This window comes from Hydra viridissima, unplaced genomic scaffold (genome assembly GCF_058129835.1).
Source record: "Hydra viridissima isolate aposymbiotic clone 2 unplaced genomic scaffold, HvirCarnegie_v1 scaffold_4, whole genome shotgun sequence".
NCBI lineage: Eukaryota > Metazoa > Cnidaria > Hydrozoa > Anthoathecata > Hydridae > Hydra > Hydra viridissima.
Genome location: NW_028324303.1, coordinates 6,752,501 through 6,767,909, shown reverse-complemented (window position 1 = coordinate 6,767,909; position 15,409 = coordinate 6,752,501). Strand labels below are relative to the sequence as shown.

At 27.2% G+C, this 15,409-nt stretch overlaps 1 protein-coding gene across 10 annotated transcripts in view; it reads right to left on the bottom strand.

The window, feature by feature from the left end:
- Positions 1-1,042: 1,042 nt before the first annotated feature.
- LOC145182563 (serologically defined colon cancer antigen 8 homolog) overlaps positions 1,043-15,409 on the bottom strand; it is a 21,149-nt gene continuing 6,782 nt past the window's right edge. For 2 of the 10 annotated variants that reach the window (XR_016452083.1, XR_016452087.1), the window contains 15 exons: positions 15,293-15,397; positions 13,332-13,553; positions 10,616-10,678; positions 10,377-10,495; positions 10,116-10,149; positions 7,231-7,319; positions 5,379-5,514; positions 5,073-5,225; positions 2,487-2,621; positions 2,257-2,368; positions 2,039-2,167; positions 1,834-1,966; positions 1,621-1,738; positions 1,358-1,511; positions 1,043-1,199 (listed from right to left, as the gene is read on the bottom strand). Coding sequence is in view for 5 of the 10 variants with exons in the window: in XM_090086124.1 (XP_089942250.1) it covers positions 1,104-1,199; positions 1,358-1,511; positions 1,621-1,738; positions 1,834-1,966; positions 2,039-2,167; positions 2,252-2,368; positions 2,487-2,621; positions 5,073-5,225; positions 5,379-5,514; positions 7,231-7,319; positions 10,116-10,149; positions 10,377-10,495; positions 10,616-10,678; positions 13,332-13,553; positions 15,293-15,397 (1,803 nt within the window). In the remaining 5 variants the exon portion in view is untranslated. Of the gene's footprint in view, positions 1,200-1,357; positions 1,512-1,620; positions 1,739-1,833; positions 1,967-2,038; positions 2,168-2,251; positions 2,369-2,486; positions 2,622-5,058; positions 5,226-5,378; positions 5,515-7,230; positions 7,320-10,115; positions 10,150-10,376; positions 10,496-10,615; positions 10,679-12,155; positions 12,202-12,305; positions 12,353-13,331; positions 13,554-15,292; positions 15,398-15,409 lie in introns of those variants that run through there. The other 8 variants (XM_090086126.1, XM_090086124.1, XM_090086125.1 and 5 more) reach the window with 6 other exon arrangements.

Genomic DNA, 15,409 nt, shown 5'->3' with positions numbered 1-15,409 from the left:
TGAAGATTATTAGTTATGAGGCAAAACCAAATCATGGGCACTTTTAGTAAATTTAATGTTGTTGCTGCTGTTTTTAGTACCCTGTATGTAGCTTTCAATTCTTATGCGTGAGCAACTTGCTTGTAAAAGTTATGATCACTGTTAATGATGTGCAAAAAATTTAATCTACATATTTAGCAACTTTAAAATTTTACAAATAACTGGTTAAAAGCAGAGTTGTTATAAAATTTCAGTGTCATAAATCATGATGCCATTAGTCAGCAACTCGTGAGGATAGAATTATTTTGTTCTATCTCCAAGTTTAAACGTTGGGAGAAAGTTTTTGATTTTTTCTAAAAGTAAAAATTGTTTAGAGCTTTAGCTTTTATTTTTAAAGAAATAATAACTTATTCTTTAAATAAATTTATATTTAAAGAAACTATTTAGAAAAAATTTACAAAATAATGCGTATTTCAAAAGTTATTATTACTAACTAAAATTAATAACCCACTTTCTCCCAACTTTCAAAATTGGAGATAGAACAAAATAATTCTAACCTCGCGAACTGCTTACATTTGTAAAGTACGTTTCACACAAAAAAACCATGCAAGATACAATTTAAAGAATAAAATTGTGACACCTTCAGCGGAGTTACACCAAGATTTATATTGAAGTCGTTGTTTTTATAGGATTCCCTTGTCTGCCAAGGATACTGAAATGTCTTTTTAACATTCCGCACAAGTAGAAAGACAATAGTTATTATTTTACGTAATTGTCACTAGTTAATGACATGTTTCTTTTGAAGTTAATTTGTGAAATAAAAAAAGAAAATGTCGTTTACATATCCGAACTTCGCCAAAGTCAAAATGAAGTAGAAATTTTTCGCAACTTTTCGCGAATTTAAAAGTAACTTTAAAATTTAATTACTTGGATTTCTCAACCCAAAATTTAAAACAAAACTTTTGTAACGAGATTACAGTTAGCCAATTTCTTAAATTTCTAATTTTAAAAAGCGCATTTCATTTAAGAATAGGGAAGCTTGCTGAAAAAGGTTAAAAGAGAATTATCAACAGATAATTTTATTACACGAGATAAACACAATAATACATAAAATTTAATACGTTTCACAAAGTGGCTTGGCAACGTAGCAGTTCTATTTCTTTTGTTAAAAGTTGACGTTCATGCAGCAAAGAACTCTGCTTGTTTATTAAGTGAAGTATCTGAAAAAATTTTTTTTTTTTTTTTTTTTACATTACTAAAAACATAACGCTTCAATCCAAAATTCAAAACAAAAGTTTTATGTTAATTTATTTACTCAGAAGGCAAACATTTTACTTAATACACAGTCAAAAAATATAAAATAAAAAAGAGGTCATACTTCCTCTGTTTGTGCTGCAACAATTGTCTCCAGTCTTTCAACCTCTTTTTTCTGCTCATGCACAATGTTGTCTTTGGTTTTTATTGCGTCACATTGCGCAGCAGCTTGCAGCTCCAATTTTCGATACTTGTTACTTAATTGAAACAAATACTCTCTATGAAAAGAAAAAGTGAGAATTAGTTTGTTCACACATTAGAGAGATTTTTCCGATCAACACTAAGAAGAAAACACAGCCACAAGCCTCATAGAAAAACATAACTTACTTTTTAGAGATCCTTTCTTGCGTAAGCCTCTCAGATAAAACATCACATTCAATCTTATATTTTTTAATAATATCTTTTTGCGATTCGATAACAGAAGACAGCTCTTCTGTTAATGAATCTAAAGAAATTTTATTTTTTATTATATTCTTTTGATTAAATTTGTAACTGATATAAAAATTTTTCAAAGTAAAATACTTATAAGAAAAAACTCACGAAATTCTAAGTCTTTTTCACGAAGAAGAGCAGTTAGACGTTGCTCTCTTAGTTCTCCTTCGCAAATAATCGATTTTTTTTCTTCGGTAAAGCTACTAAGTAAGCTTTCTTTTTCAAAAAATTCAGTCTGCAGCTAAAAAAAACGACTCTACTTTAAAAAATCTAGAAACTACTGCACAATTTTTAACATTCTAAAATTGCTTACGCGATGAGTGCAAGAATTGAGGTCTTGCGCCAGACTGACAACTTTCGCTTGACTTTCCCGCGCTGCATTTTCTGAAACTCTCATTCTTTGTCTGATATGTTCAACTTCCATTTTCAGCTCCTCAATTTCCTGCCATAAAACATTACTTTAACTTTAAAAAGCTTTTATTAACCATTCACTCAACTTAAAAATAGTGGTCTGATTTTAGTGTACCTTACGTTTTTGTTTTTCTCGTAAAATATTCTTCGAATGGAGTTCTTTTAGTTCTTGATCAGCTAAAGTGCGTGCCTTGATAGCTTCTAGTGCATTCTTTTGCAAGTTTTCTGTGAGCTTAAAATATTTTTCAACTTGTTAAAAATAATTTGGAATAGTAAACATAAATAGCATTTGTAGTGTTTAACATTATTTGGAGCCAAAAGGTGATGATTTAAAAAAAAAATGAATATACTGCAGATGTTTCGCTTTTATGAGAGACTAATTCATCCTTCATTTTCTGGCATTCTTGCTTCATTGTCGTTTTCTCTCTGATGACCTTATCCAGCTGAGCAGATAAACTATTCAGAGAGAACGTTAGCTCATCGTTCTAAAATGAAATGAAACTTAGTTTTAAAAAAAAAACGTTTTTTGAATTGTTTAACTTTGTTTTTAGGTCTTAAGTAAAATTGAACCCCATATTTGAAAAACAACGTTGTGCCAAACCTAGATTTGAGATAATAAAAACCTTTTTTCTTAATAGTAAATTACAAAAACCTGTCTATAAAATACATAATCAGGATTTTTAAGATGAAAAACCAAAACTACTTATTTCAGAACTTTATAACTCCATTTTATAAAAAAACCTTTAGCTTTTGTCCCACAGTACATAAGGGTCTCTGAATGAACTGATTAATATCAGAAACTTTTTTAAAATTTATAGATATTTTTCTTACGCTGGCAAAAGTAAGCTCAATATTGTTTTTTTATGAATAACTTGAGTATGTTTCTTTTTGACCTATCATGTGCCTAGAGGGCTCTAAATACAGGGTGCAGCACCAAAACTGAAACTCTTAAACGTGAACACATTTCAATTTCGAAAAAACGGAAATAGAAAAATTAATAAAATTTTGGAAGAATTATTTTTTGATGCCTAAGCAACTTTAAACTTCAATACAGTCACCATCATTTTTGATCATCTTTCAAGTTGTATCTAGAAGACCGTACAGGTGTTCTTGACAAATTCTTCAGACATCAGGGTCCACTCCTTTTTAACAGATGCCTTTAGGCTGGCTACATTGGTATGAGGGTTAGCACAAGCCCTACTCTCAACATGACATAGCCCAAGGGTGTCAGGTCGGGTGAGTTTGGGGGTCAAATTGAAGTTGAAAAGAAACTCTTGATGTTCTCTTTGCATCAGGTCTGCGTTTACTTGGCCTTGTGTCCATGGGCTGAGTCCTGTTGCCATACATAGTCAACATTTTTGTAATTGACATCAATCCATGGCTTCACAACAGTTTTCAGTAATTCCATGTACTCATTCTGCACAATGTTGAGACCCTGAGGGAACCAGTAAGGAGGCATTAGCTTACCATCAGAGCCCACAAATCAAAGCATTATTGCTAATGCTGGGTGCTTCGTGGTATGAATGTGATGCACCTCTGAAGGACTGAATGCAATAAACCTTTTAGTGGATTGTTCTTGATATGGTACCTGATTTTATTCTTAAAGTTTCTGTTGTGCTTTAAATTGTATCCACCACTTCCTGGCATCCTGGTGAAGCTCCTTAACTTCTGGACCCGGAAAAACAGTGGCTCTGGATACACCTACAATTTCACAAATCTTTGGGATTGACACTTGGAGCAAATCCAGAACTCTTTTTCTTTTTTCTAATTGCATCTTGAAGCTTTTTTTTTTTGAAAAATATTTCTTGAGAAATCTTTTTATTTGTTGCTTTTATTCAAAATTATTGAAAGAGCCACTACCGAAAAAAAAACGTGGGAAATTTAACAGCATTTTCATGAAAAACACAACAAGTGGGAGACTCAGTTTTAGTACCGCACCCTTTAAAAAAGAGCTCTCCATAAAAAATCTCATTAATAAAAATCAATAAAAACTGTTTATCTCAGCTAAATTAAATAAAAAAAAGCTAGCAGAAAAATTCAATAAGAAAGAAAAAATAAACTTTTTAAAAATATAAAACAACAAAATTTAATACTAAGTCACTGGATAAGTTTTTGGAATAAACTTTATGAAATTACGTATATATACATTAAAAAAATTTCTAACTTTGTAATTAAACCATTCATTTACATTTATTGGCCACTTTGAAATTTTATTTCACTTTGAAATTTTTCATTGATGAATTTTCTATTTTCTTTATGTCAAATTCAAAGCTTGAATTTGTTGTTATATAACAGCATTAGTTCAGTCCACTTTTCAAATCTTTTTTTTTTTTTTTTTTTTTCGACTATAGCAAAGTTTCTGTCACATGGTAAAAAAGAGTCAATATACATATGAAAGTCATGGTATAGTGTGTCAAATCTTAAGACACAGGTAGAAGGAATTGTACCATGGTGTGTTTTGTGTTTTGTAAGATATTCTTTGTGTTAACATATTCCAAACCTTGAGTCCTGCATTGTTTCACCTTTGAATATTGCTTTTTATTACTTTTTATATCTATTGTATGTAGCAGCTGCAGTCATCCAAAAAGAAATCATTTTTCTTTCATTTTCTATCATTCTTTCATTTTGTTTGAAAAAAAACTCTTATCCAGGGATTGTTTTTCAATAGAACAAAGAGATGTGAGTTTCATCAGTAGGCTTTCCGATATAAAATATATTATCATAACATTTTAAAAATAAAATCATAACTTATTTTTGAATAAAAGTTTTTTTTTTTTTTTAAATAAGTGATTCAAAACTGTAGTAAAGTTTCACTTGTGGTTTTTAGTGATAAAGTTTTTAGTAATAAAGTTTTCAGCGATAAAGTTTATTGCTGCAACAGTTTTTAGGCTTTAACATAAAAATAAGACAAAAAAAACTAACACTTTTTATTTCACCTTCTTTTCTAGGCTTTCGATCTGAAACTGCATTTCTTTCTTTTTGATATCATTGAAATTCTGCTGTAAGTCGTGCATGGCTTTAAGAAGTTCCTTATATTTTTCCTTATACATTAACAAATCTTCTCTAAGCTGTTTGTTTTGAATACAAACCTTTAACAAAAACAAAAGTTTTGACTGTCATTTCTAATATACACATGCAGAATATATACAACTAGAATATAAATATGCAAACGATTTTGAAACTGTTTTAGTTATTTTTGCTCAGAGTTTTGTACAAAATCCAATTCAACCTTCTAAACAAACCTCTTGTTTCTCAAGTTGTAATTGCTCCACCAGCTCACAACTTTTCTTGAGTTGACTGTATGCTTCAGCTTCCCTTTTCTTACTTTCGCTAACAAATTTTTGTTGAGCCTGCAGACTCTCAAAAAGATCTTTATTACTAAAATTGAAATAGATCTATACAAACTACTTTAGAACTAAAACTATACAAAATACTTTAGTTGTTAATAAATCTATATTAATTAGTTTAGTTGTTAACAGATAAGCTTTAATAAGATAAATTTACAGTCAGAACAGAATATTATTGTACAGAGTCATTTTTGAGTAAACATGGTACTTTTGATGCAAATATTGTAACTTAGAATAATTTTAGAAAACGTTTTTTTTTCTTTCTGGAAACTTTATTTGGAGAAAAACCTACAAGGAAAAAATTATTATTTTTTTTATAAATTACTTAATAACTTAATTTAAAAAAAAAGGTTAAAAACAATAGCACAGAAAATAATTGTACAAGAAAATATTGTTTACATAATTAAGCTATGTAGACTTATTTGTAAAATAATTAACAAATGAAGTTTTTATCTATTTTCACAACATATATTTAAATATTTAGTTGCTTCTTCTTTTATTTTAATTTCTTCTGTCAGGCATTTTAGCATTGATTTCACTAGACATTCGATTTGATTATTATCAATATGAGACTATGATTTAACTATGGGTTTTTTTAAGTCTTCTTTTTTATAAACAATATACCACCTACTTTTTTTATCTGATAAAGTCCATAAATGCTCTATTGGATTTAAATCAGGGCTTTTTGCCAGCCATTCTAAAACATATCATTTTCATCAAAAAATGTTTGTTTTTTAGTAGTGTGTTTTGGATAATTGTCCTGTTGAAACAAAATTGCTATGTTTTTTAGCTCACAATTTTAAATTTTGGTCCAATATCTAATATACAATTTAGCATTCATGATTTCATCAATAAATTTACCAACTCCAAAAGGATAGTGGCATCAAATAATACTTTTTTGCAAAGTTCAGTTGTTTCTTAATATGATTTTTTTGTTAAAAATGGTTTATGAGTTACATATCTGCTAAACCCTGTTTTGTGAATATGATTTCTATTTGATTTTGTTGTTCTGATTGTGATTGCTGTGAATTTTTTCAGATAATTAGCAATTTTTTTTTTACTTTTAAATCGATTTTTTTTTTAACAATTTCTAACATTTCTCTATCATCTCTTGGACTGGTCTTCAGTTTTCATCCTCATCCAGTTCACATTTCAAATTTGTCAAATAATCTGTATTTATTTACAATGGCTCCTACTGTTGTAAAAGAAATATTTGTAACTTCTTGCACTTTTCTATAAGATTTTCCTTGTTTAACCAAATCTATAACAAGTTTTTATTGAACTTCAGTCATATATTTTCCTTAAGTTGCCATACTTATTGGCATACAGAGTTTTTTTTTTCAAAATATGTGATTAGTTGCTGAAAATAATGTAGTTGAAATATAGTATAAATAATAAAATGTGTATTTGATAAGTTGGAAAACACTCATTTTTATTACAAACAATAAAACAAAAGTGTGGCACAATTAAAATTTCTAAAAAACTTTTTTATACCTTTGATGAAAAATTATAGACAATTGATTGATAACAATAAAAATATCTTTTTGTTGTTATTTTAAATACTCATATTCAAAACTAATTTTAGGTGAATTAAACTTGAAAATAACTCTTTTTTTTATTGTAAATTATTTATTTAAAAAATTTATTATGACTGTACATTTAAATTCTCTTCTGACTGTATGTAAATCACTTAAAAAGTTATTAGATGAAAGGATAATAAGATGAAACATTCACATATGATTTTCACCTTTTTAATTCACTATCAGAAAGACCATGTGCAGATTGACTATGATTAGAATTTTCAAGACAACATTTTGAAAACCCAGCGTTGAATACCTGCAATCGAAATAAACCTATTTACATTTTTCAACTTTCAGGTATACCCATTTATTTACTTTTTGCCGTGTGAAGCTAAAATAAAAACTAAATAACCAAGAGAAAAAATTTAACATTCAAACACTCATCCACACATCACAAAGTAATACTTGTATACAAAATGTAGCTTGACAATAATAATCTCTTTTTAAAAAGCTGCTGGGATGTCTAAACAGTACTTTTATTTTAACAGCTCCATAAAACAAGAAATTTGGAATTTGCAGGAATGATGACTACAGTCTAAGAGTTAGTTTACAGCATTTATAACATATTTAAGTCATTGTTGCGTTAATTAAAATTTTTACCTAACCCTTACAGCCTTCATAACAAATTCATAGCCCTTGCAACCATTTCATAACAAGTTTATTCTTGAATTCAGAGCCAGGGCAAATAATACATGATTTTTGTAGAAAATAATACATGATTTTTGTAGAAAATAATACATGATTTTTGTAGAAAATAATACATGATTTTTGTAGAAAATAATACATGATTTTTGTAGAAAATAATACATGATTTTTGTAGAAAATAATACATGATTTTTGTAGAAAATAATACATGATTTTTGTAGAAAATAATACATGATTTTTGTAGAAAATAATACATGATTTTTGTAGAAAATAATACATGATTTTTGTAGAAAATAATACATGATTTTTGTAGAAAAATAAAGAGGTTCTAAAGCCTGGTATTTAAACAAATGACAAAACACTGACATTTCCCATTGATAACTGAATACTGCCATTGATAATTCATACTGATAAAATTGATATGAATTTAATATGCCATAGTGCATTTTGAATCTTGCTTTAATGCTAATATTATTAGTTTATGGCAAAATCAGTTTGAAGGATCCAGCTCTTAAATCCAGCTATTTTAAAGTCATAATTGCTCTCTGCACTTAATATTTCTAACAATGAGTACAGCAAAAACTCTTTAGACATACACAGATATTTTCCTCAAAATTCTTCACAGAAGAGCATTAATGATTTCAAAAGCAAGTAAAAATTTTTTACACTTACACTGATTAGCAGGTATTTCTTTAAGTAATAATAAATTAGGAGATTGATAAACCTTTCATAGTTACAGGTCTACTTGATAATAGATCTACTCATTATTGAATTTATTGAAACTATTTTTTTAATTGTTGTCACTACTCTGGGACGACTTTAAACTGGCTTAGAGAACATAAAATAGATTTGGTTGAAAGACACTGCAATCCACCAAACTATCCGGAACTACATCCTATCAAAAGATATTGGGCTCTTGTCAAAAGAAAACTAAGGTTCAATGTAAAAGAAGCCAAAAACATTAAAGACTTCAAAAATAAATGGATTAGAGCTACCAAGAAAGTCCAGCCAAAGACTGTGCAAAAGCTGATGTTGAGTGTAAAACGTAAAGTGCATACTTTCTCACATACAAAACTCCACAAACTTTCTTAAGTGAAATTTAATAATATTAACATATGTACTTTCAAAATATATATAACATTCAATATCGAAATACAATAGTTAAATAAATATCCTTTATAATGTCCACGCAGATTTTTTCTGGAACATGTCTTAGCTTTTGATTTCTGGTTATTTAATTTTAGTATTACAAGTATATATATATATGTTGTAAAAAAATCATAAAAACAAATATAGATGAATAAAAAATTTAAAACATAATATGTGTAATATTACCAATTCATAAATTTCTAATTTATATTTCTAATTTAGATTTCTTATAAGTTTTACTTTGGAGCCATATCAGATGGAGGGTGAATCAATATATATTTATTTGTTATAACTGTTCTAGATAGATGATATGTTAAGGTCCTAGATAGATGATACATTAAATAATTTTTATTTAGAAAACAAGAATGTAAGTCTGAGTGCTTATTTTATCATAAATTTACTAATTTAAATTAAGGAAAGCAACTTTGGAATTCTATTTGATTTTCGTTCATAACATTTTAAAATTTTAAAATTTACAAAGCTTTAACCTAAAAAACAGATAAATTTTCTAATCAAGATTTCAGTTTCTGGCTGAAAAATTTAAGTGTTAAGAATGGATTTATAAAAATCAACTCTTGCAATGAAATTCTTAATGACATGGTTGATATTTTGATTATTTCACAAATAGAGAGATTAATAATCATTTAGCCAGAGCAATCTAGGGTCACTTGCATACTTCAAATAGATTACAATAATAGTGTGCTAATAAAATGACTAACACTGTATATGCAGAAATGATTGGTTCCTGGGAAAGGGAAGTCAATTTGAAGAAATAAACAGAAAAAGATTCTTGTGATAAGATTTAAATCTGAAAAAAGCAGCTTGTTGCACTAAAGTTGTGAGGTAGTAGTAGTACTGGTATCATTGTAGTGCTTTTTCTTCTTGAAAACAAGAAAACAAAATAAAACGAAAAAAAAAAACAAAAAAGTAATAATAATAATAAACAAGAAAAACAGCAATAAAGTATTTTTGTTTTTTGGAACTGAAAAAAAGTTTGCTGATATATTAGGTTATTTTTTTTTGAAAGCAATATATAAATTATATATATAATTTCCATTTTTTTTCATTGCATCTTTTCTCACCCATCCCAAAAGTAAAATGTATCATCTTCTTTGAAGTGTGGTGCAATAAACATTAATAAACTTGGTTAATTTATATAAAATAAATTTAAAATAGTACAAAATATAATTATAGAGCTCTAACAACAATACATAAAATAAAAATCTCTTAAAGGTAAAAAAAAGTTTGAAACACTTACATCTTTTACATCTTTTACAGGGATTTTGTATAATCTGAAAATATACAGGGATTTTGTATAATCTGAAAATGATAAATAAACAGATAAGAAGTCTGCATTAAAAGATAAATCTTTGTGCAAAAATAACTAAAAATGTCATAACAGTATTCATAAAAAATAAAAAGATAAAAAAAATAAATCCTGGGATTTAAGGACTTTTACAATACAAGTTAACAAAGGGTAAATTTTGAACCAGCTTCTTATGAAATTTTTTTTCTTTACCTAGCTTCAGATCTTAGTTCAGCATTATCTTTTTGTTGTTGATCTATTGTTTTTAAAGCAGCTTTTAACAATGTCTGCAAATGTGATGTTTTAACATCGTATAACCTCTTCATTTGCATCTAGAAACAATCAAGACAATTAAGTATAGTCACTAAAATGTCATAGACTCTATTATTTCTTTATGATAAGTTTCTAATTTTGGGACAATAATAAAATTTTTTATAAATACTTATTAATACCATATCATCATTTGTGTAACTTTGACTTTTATCTTTGTGAGGATCCATTTTTAATACAGGTACCTTTTAACAAAAGAAAATATTAAGGAGTTAAGATAAACTAAAGTATGTGGTATTTTACACTAAAACTTCTCCAAACTTAGTTTAAAAAAGTGAAGAATTTATCTTAAGAAAAAAAACTTAGAAGATAAATGATTAAAAAAAAATCTTATGAGAATAAGATCTGAATGAAATTATTTCAGTTTATTTCATTCTTTAAAGATCAGTATTAAAAATTAAGCAATTAATCTATCAAACAAACTACTTAACATTAAAAGTGTTTCTAAACTCAAATAAATTCTTTTTACAATTAGCATATGATGCAACATCTAAAATTGCTTGAGTGGGCTGTTGCATCAGAAAATAAGTCAAACATAAATATTACAGCACTTTTATACTTACTTTAAAAAAAAAAGCTTTTTTTGCTTAGCTTTTTCTAACAAAGGCTTATAATGCAGATGTAATAGTTAACATGTTTTTTATCAGTATCATTTGAGAATATTTATGATTTGCTACCAAACCTTCAGAATCAAAATGCACCAATGAAATTTCACTTATTGATCTTTTTTTTTTGTTTCAACTTTAAATATATTTTTAAAGTAAATGTATAAATGTAATTCATTTTACTTTGGTAAAAAAAAACAATTCAATATTTTATAGCTAAGCTAAAAGATGTTGATCTTACTATGTTAGATGTTTAAACATATGTATTTGTCCAGTGTTATGTAACACCAATTTGTTATGGAACACCAACTTGTTATGGAACACCAATTTAAGTACTTAATACCAGAACAAAGAGAACTTATTTGAACTCAAAAATGTACTTTACCCAGATTAGCATTCCCTGTAACTTACAGTTATCTATTCAATTTTGGTAAAAATTGCATCAAGACTACTATTGGGCATAATTGATGAGACAAATACAAAGAATACTGAGAACTTAACAAAATAACACCTAAATACTAAAAGATCAATCAATAGTAAAGCATTTAAGCAAAAATTTTTAGACTTTTTATCCTCAAAACTAAAAAAATAAAAAAACTTATCACTTATATCACTTATTAATTTATTATCATGTATATTATTACTTATGTATATTGAGTATGTCATGTTTTATCTCTAAATTTAGCATAATAATCATTGTGTAATAAAATTCCAAATCAAAAATCGGATCAGAAATGAATAATTAATTCATATGACAAATGAAAGAAAAATTTATAACATCAACTGCCCTGCCTTTTGGCAGAATGGAATGTTCTGTTTCTTTTTAGATCCAGAACAGAAAATTCTATTCTAACATGAGTTGGAAACGAGCAGAACTTTTATTCTGATGAAAGCCTATTTTGCACAGCCCTATTCATGGTAGATAAAATTTGGATAGAAAAATGATTAAAAACAAGCTTTAAAACTAAGCAGCATATGCGAGGTATTAGTTTGAAAATAAAATTGAATAAGAAACTTGATACTTAAAACAGCTTTAACATACAAAACAGTTATTTACATTTATGTTAATGTTATTTTGGAGTTAGCTTCAGCTGAATCATTTGCTAAACAAAATAATATAAAATTTTTTTAAAGAAGATGAAGCAGAGAAAAACAGTTTTTCTAAAAATAAAAAATAAACAATTAAATGAAAAATAAAATGTTTAACCATAGCATTTCCAAGGGTATAAAGAAGAAGCTCAAATCGATTGTAAGCTGAATGAATTAAAAGTTTATTAAAGCTTTTAAATTTAAAAGAAATAAAGGCTCTTAAATCAAAATGATAAGACCAAGAAGTAAACTCATGTGCTTTTTTTGACCAAATATTATTTCTAAATACATTGTTGAAGAAAATCAAAAAAAACATTTTTGATTTTCTTTAACAGCCAATAAGTTATCAAAGCAACAACAAAAAAGACAATTAACTAAATCATCATCATCATCATCATCATCATCATCATCATCATCATCATCATCATCATCATCATCATCATCATCATCATCATCATCATCATCATCATCATCATCATCATCATCATCATCATCATCATCATCATCATCATCATCATCATCATCATCATCATCATCATCATCATCATCATCATCATCATCATCATCATCATCATCATCATCATCATCATCATCATCATCATCATCATCATCATCATCATCATCATCATCATCATCATCATCATCATCATCATCATCATCATCATCATCATCATCATCATCATCATCATCATCATCATCATCATCATCATCATCATCATCATCATCATCATCATCATCATCATCATCATCATCATCATCATCATCATCATCATCATCATCATCATCATCATCATCATCATCATCATCATCATCATCATCATCATCATCATCATCATCATCATCATCATCATCATCATCATCATCATCATCATCATCATCATCATCATCATCATCATCATCATCATCATCATCATCATCATCATCATCATCATCATCATCATCATCATCATCATTAGTTATGTTAATATAATTATGTTAATGTAATGTATTATAGTTATGATATTACAACTACATAATAGTATTTCATAATAATGTTCATAAAATATTAAACAGGGTTTAAAGAATATTAGATAAACAAAAAGCCTAACAAAAAAAAAACCAAATCAACACACAAAATTTAGCCTTAAATAAAAAAGTAGCTTACATTGACACCCACTTCATATTGTTCTTTTAGATTGAGTATTGTTTGTGCATACAAGTCTTTTTTTTTTACACCATCAATAATACTGCTTGATTCTGATTCTAAATATGTGGATTCTGACTCTAAATAAGTGGATTCCATTGCACTTTGTCGCATTCTTTCATAAAGCATAGCATTTTTTTCACAAATTTTCTCAGAGCGTAGTTTTAGCTTACTTAAGGCATCCTAAGGTATTTAAAAGAAACTTGATAAAATTTAACAACTTGAAACTTCACATCAAAAATATTGACAGGAAATTCATATTTAAAACTAGTTTTTAATTTGACAGATTAAAAAAGATTAAAAGATATTTTACAAAATATAATTTTGATAAAATAAATTGATATCTAATTTTGACAAGGAATTTTATTTACAAAATTGATGTTATGTTATAGGACTTTCTGAAAGGAATTATCAGTTATGATAAAAATACTGTAAAAAATTTTTGTGATCTTATTCTTATTGCGGAAATACTTTTTGGAAAATGGTGAGTATTTTGTCAATTATACTATTGAAGATTTTTTCAGTTTTGTAAATTAATGAGCTAAAGAATTATTTTGAAATGAAGAAAACTTTTAAAGAACCAGTTTTTAAAACCTGTATAGAAACCATATTTATACTGTCAGAGACAACTTTATAAAACCCAACTAAACTTTAACAAAAATTCAGAAAAAGCAAGAAAGAAGTTCAGGCTATATGAGAAAAAAAAAAAATGTAAAGAAAAAAATTATAATTAAAAATATATACAAACAAAAACAAATGAAGAAAGAGACAGAGAAGTTAAATCACAAAAAGCAGAATTTATTTCTAAAAGCAAACATCCTGCTTTAAAATATATATAAAAATAAGAAAACATTTAAAAATTTAACAAACTGTAAAATTGGTGTGCTTAATATTAAGTTAGCCCTCCTTTTCATTCAATCATTTTGAAACTACAATTACAATTTTTTTTAGAGAAACATTAAGATTCATTTTGGATCTTTTTTTAGCGTTTCTCTTCTTTTGCACACTTTAATTCACTATTTGGATTTAATTTCTAACTAATTCCCATTTTTCAATTCTTCTAGTAAATTTAGCATTTGACATTCCTTTATGATAAAAACAATCTGAAGATACACACCATGATTAAACTTGTTATTGTCATAGTAATTTAACCACTGGAAGTCCAAGCATAGAGATCATAAAGATATTGTAATATGACAGTTATCACTGTTATGATAGCATGGATTAAATATTTTCAATTAACTTAGATTTAACCAGTTCCAATATTAGTAAATTCATGTAACTATTGCAACTCTTACCAAAAAAAATTGACTGTAATATCTTTTTAATTAATATACAGAAATTGTATAGATAAGATTTATATTATTTGACTAAGGAGCATCAAACATCCTTTTTTTAGTTTTAAAAAGGTTTGGTCTCAAACCTTTTATGAAGTAAACAGGCTAGACAAAGTCGTTAAGTTTGATTGGAGCAGCTTAACTTCAGATTCCAAATGCATATAAGGGGACTAAGAAAGCATTAGATATCTTGATTTATGTACTAAATTATAAGACTTGCTTAACAACTACTAAGCATATAACCATAACTGTACTAACTGGTATTTTAGTACATATAGAAAGAACAAAAAACTTTTTCAGAACTTCATTGAAAAAACAACTTTATGGTAGGCCTGGCAGTAAATAAGGAATCTAATGGCTTTGTTGATAAATAATAAGTATTGTTTTGAAGAATGTGATGAACTATGGCAGTGACAAAGTTGTTTGCATTATTTGAGAAATCAGTTTGTAATTATATTAACACTTTCAAGTAAACTATATACTAATTGGCAATATATTTTTTACTTTTATACAAAATAACTTCATGAGAAGCATCGAATGAGAGATAAATAAAAAAGAATTTTAATTTTTTTAAGTAAAATAAACCTGATAAAATGAAACTTGCTCATGTAATTGCCTCTCAACAGCCGCTTGGTTTTCTATTAATGGTGATAAGTCCTCAGAAGAGGGAGAACCAAACAAATAATCCTTCTATAATCAAAT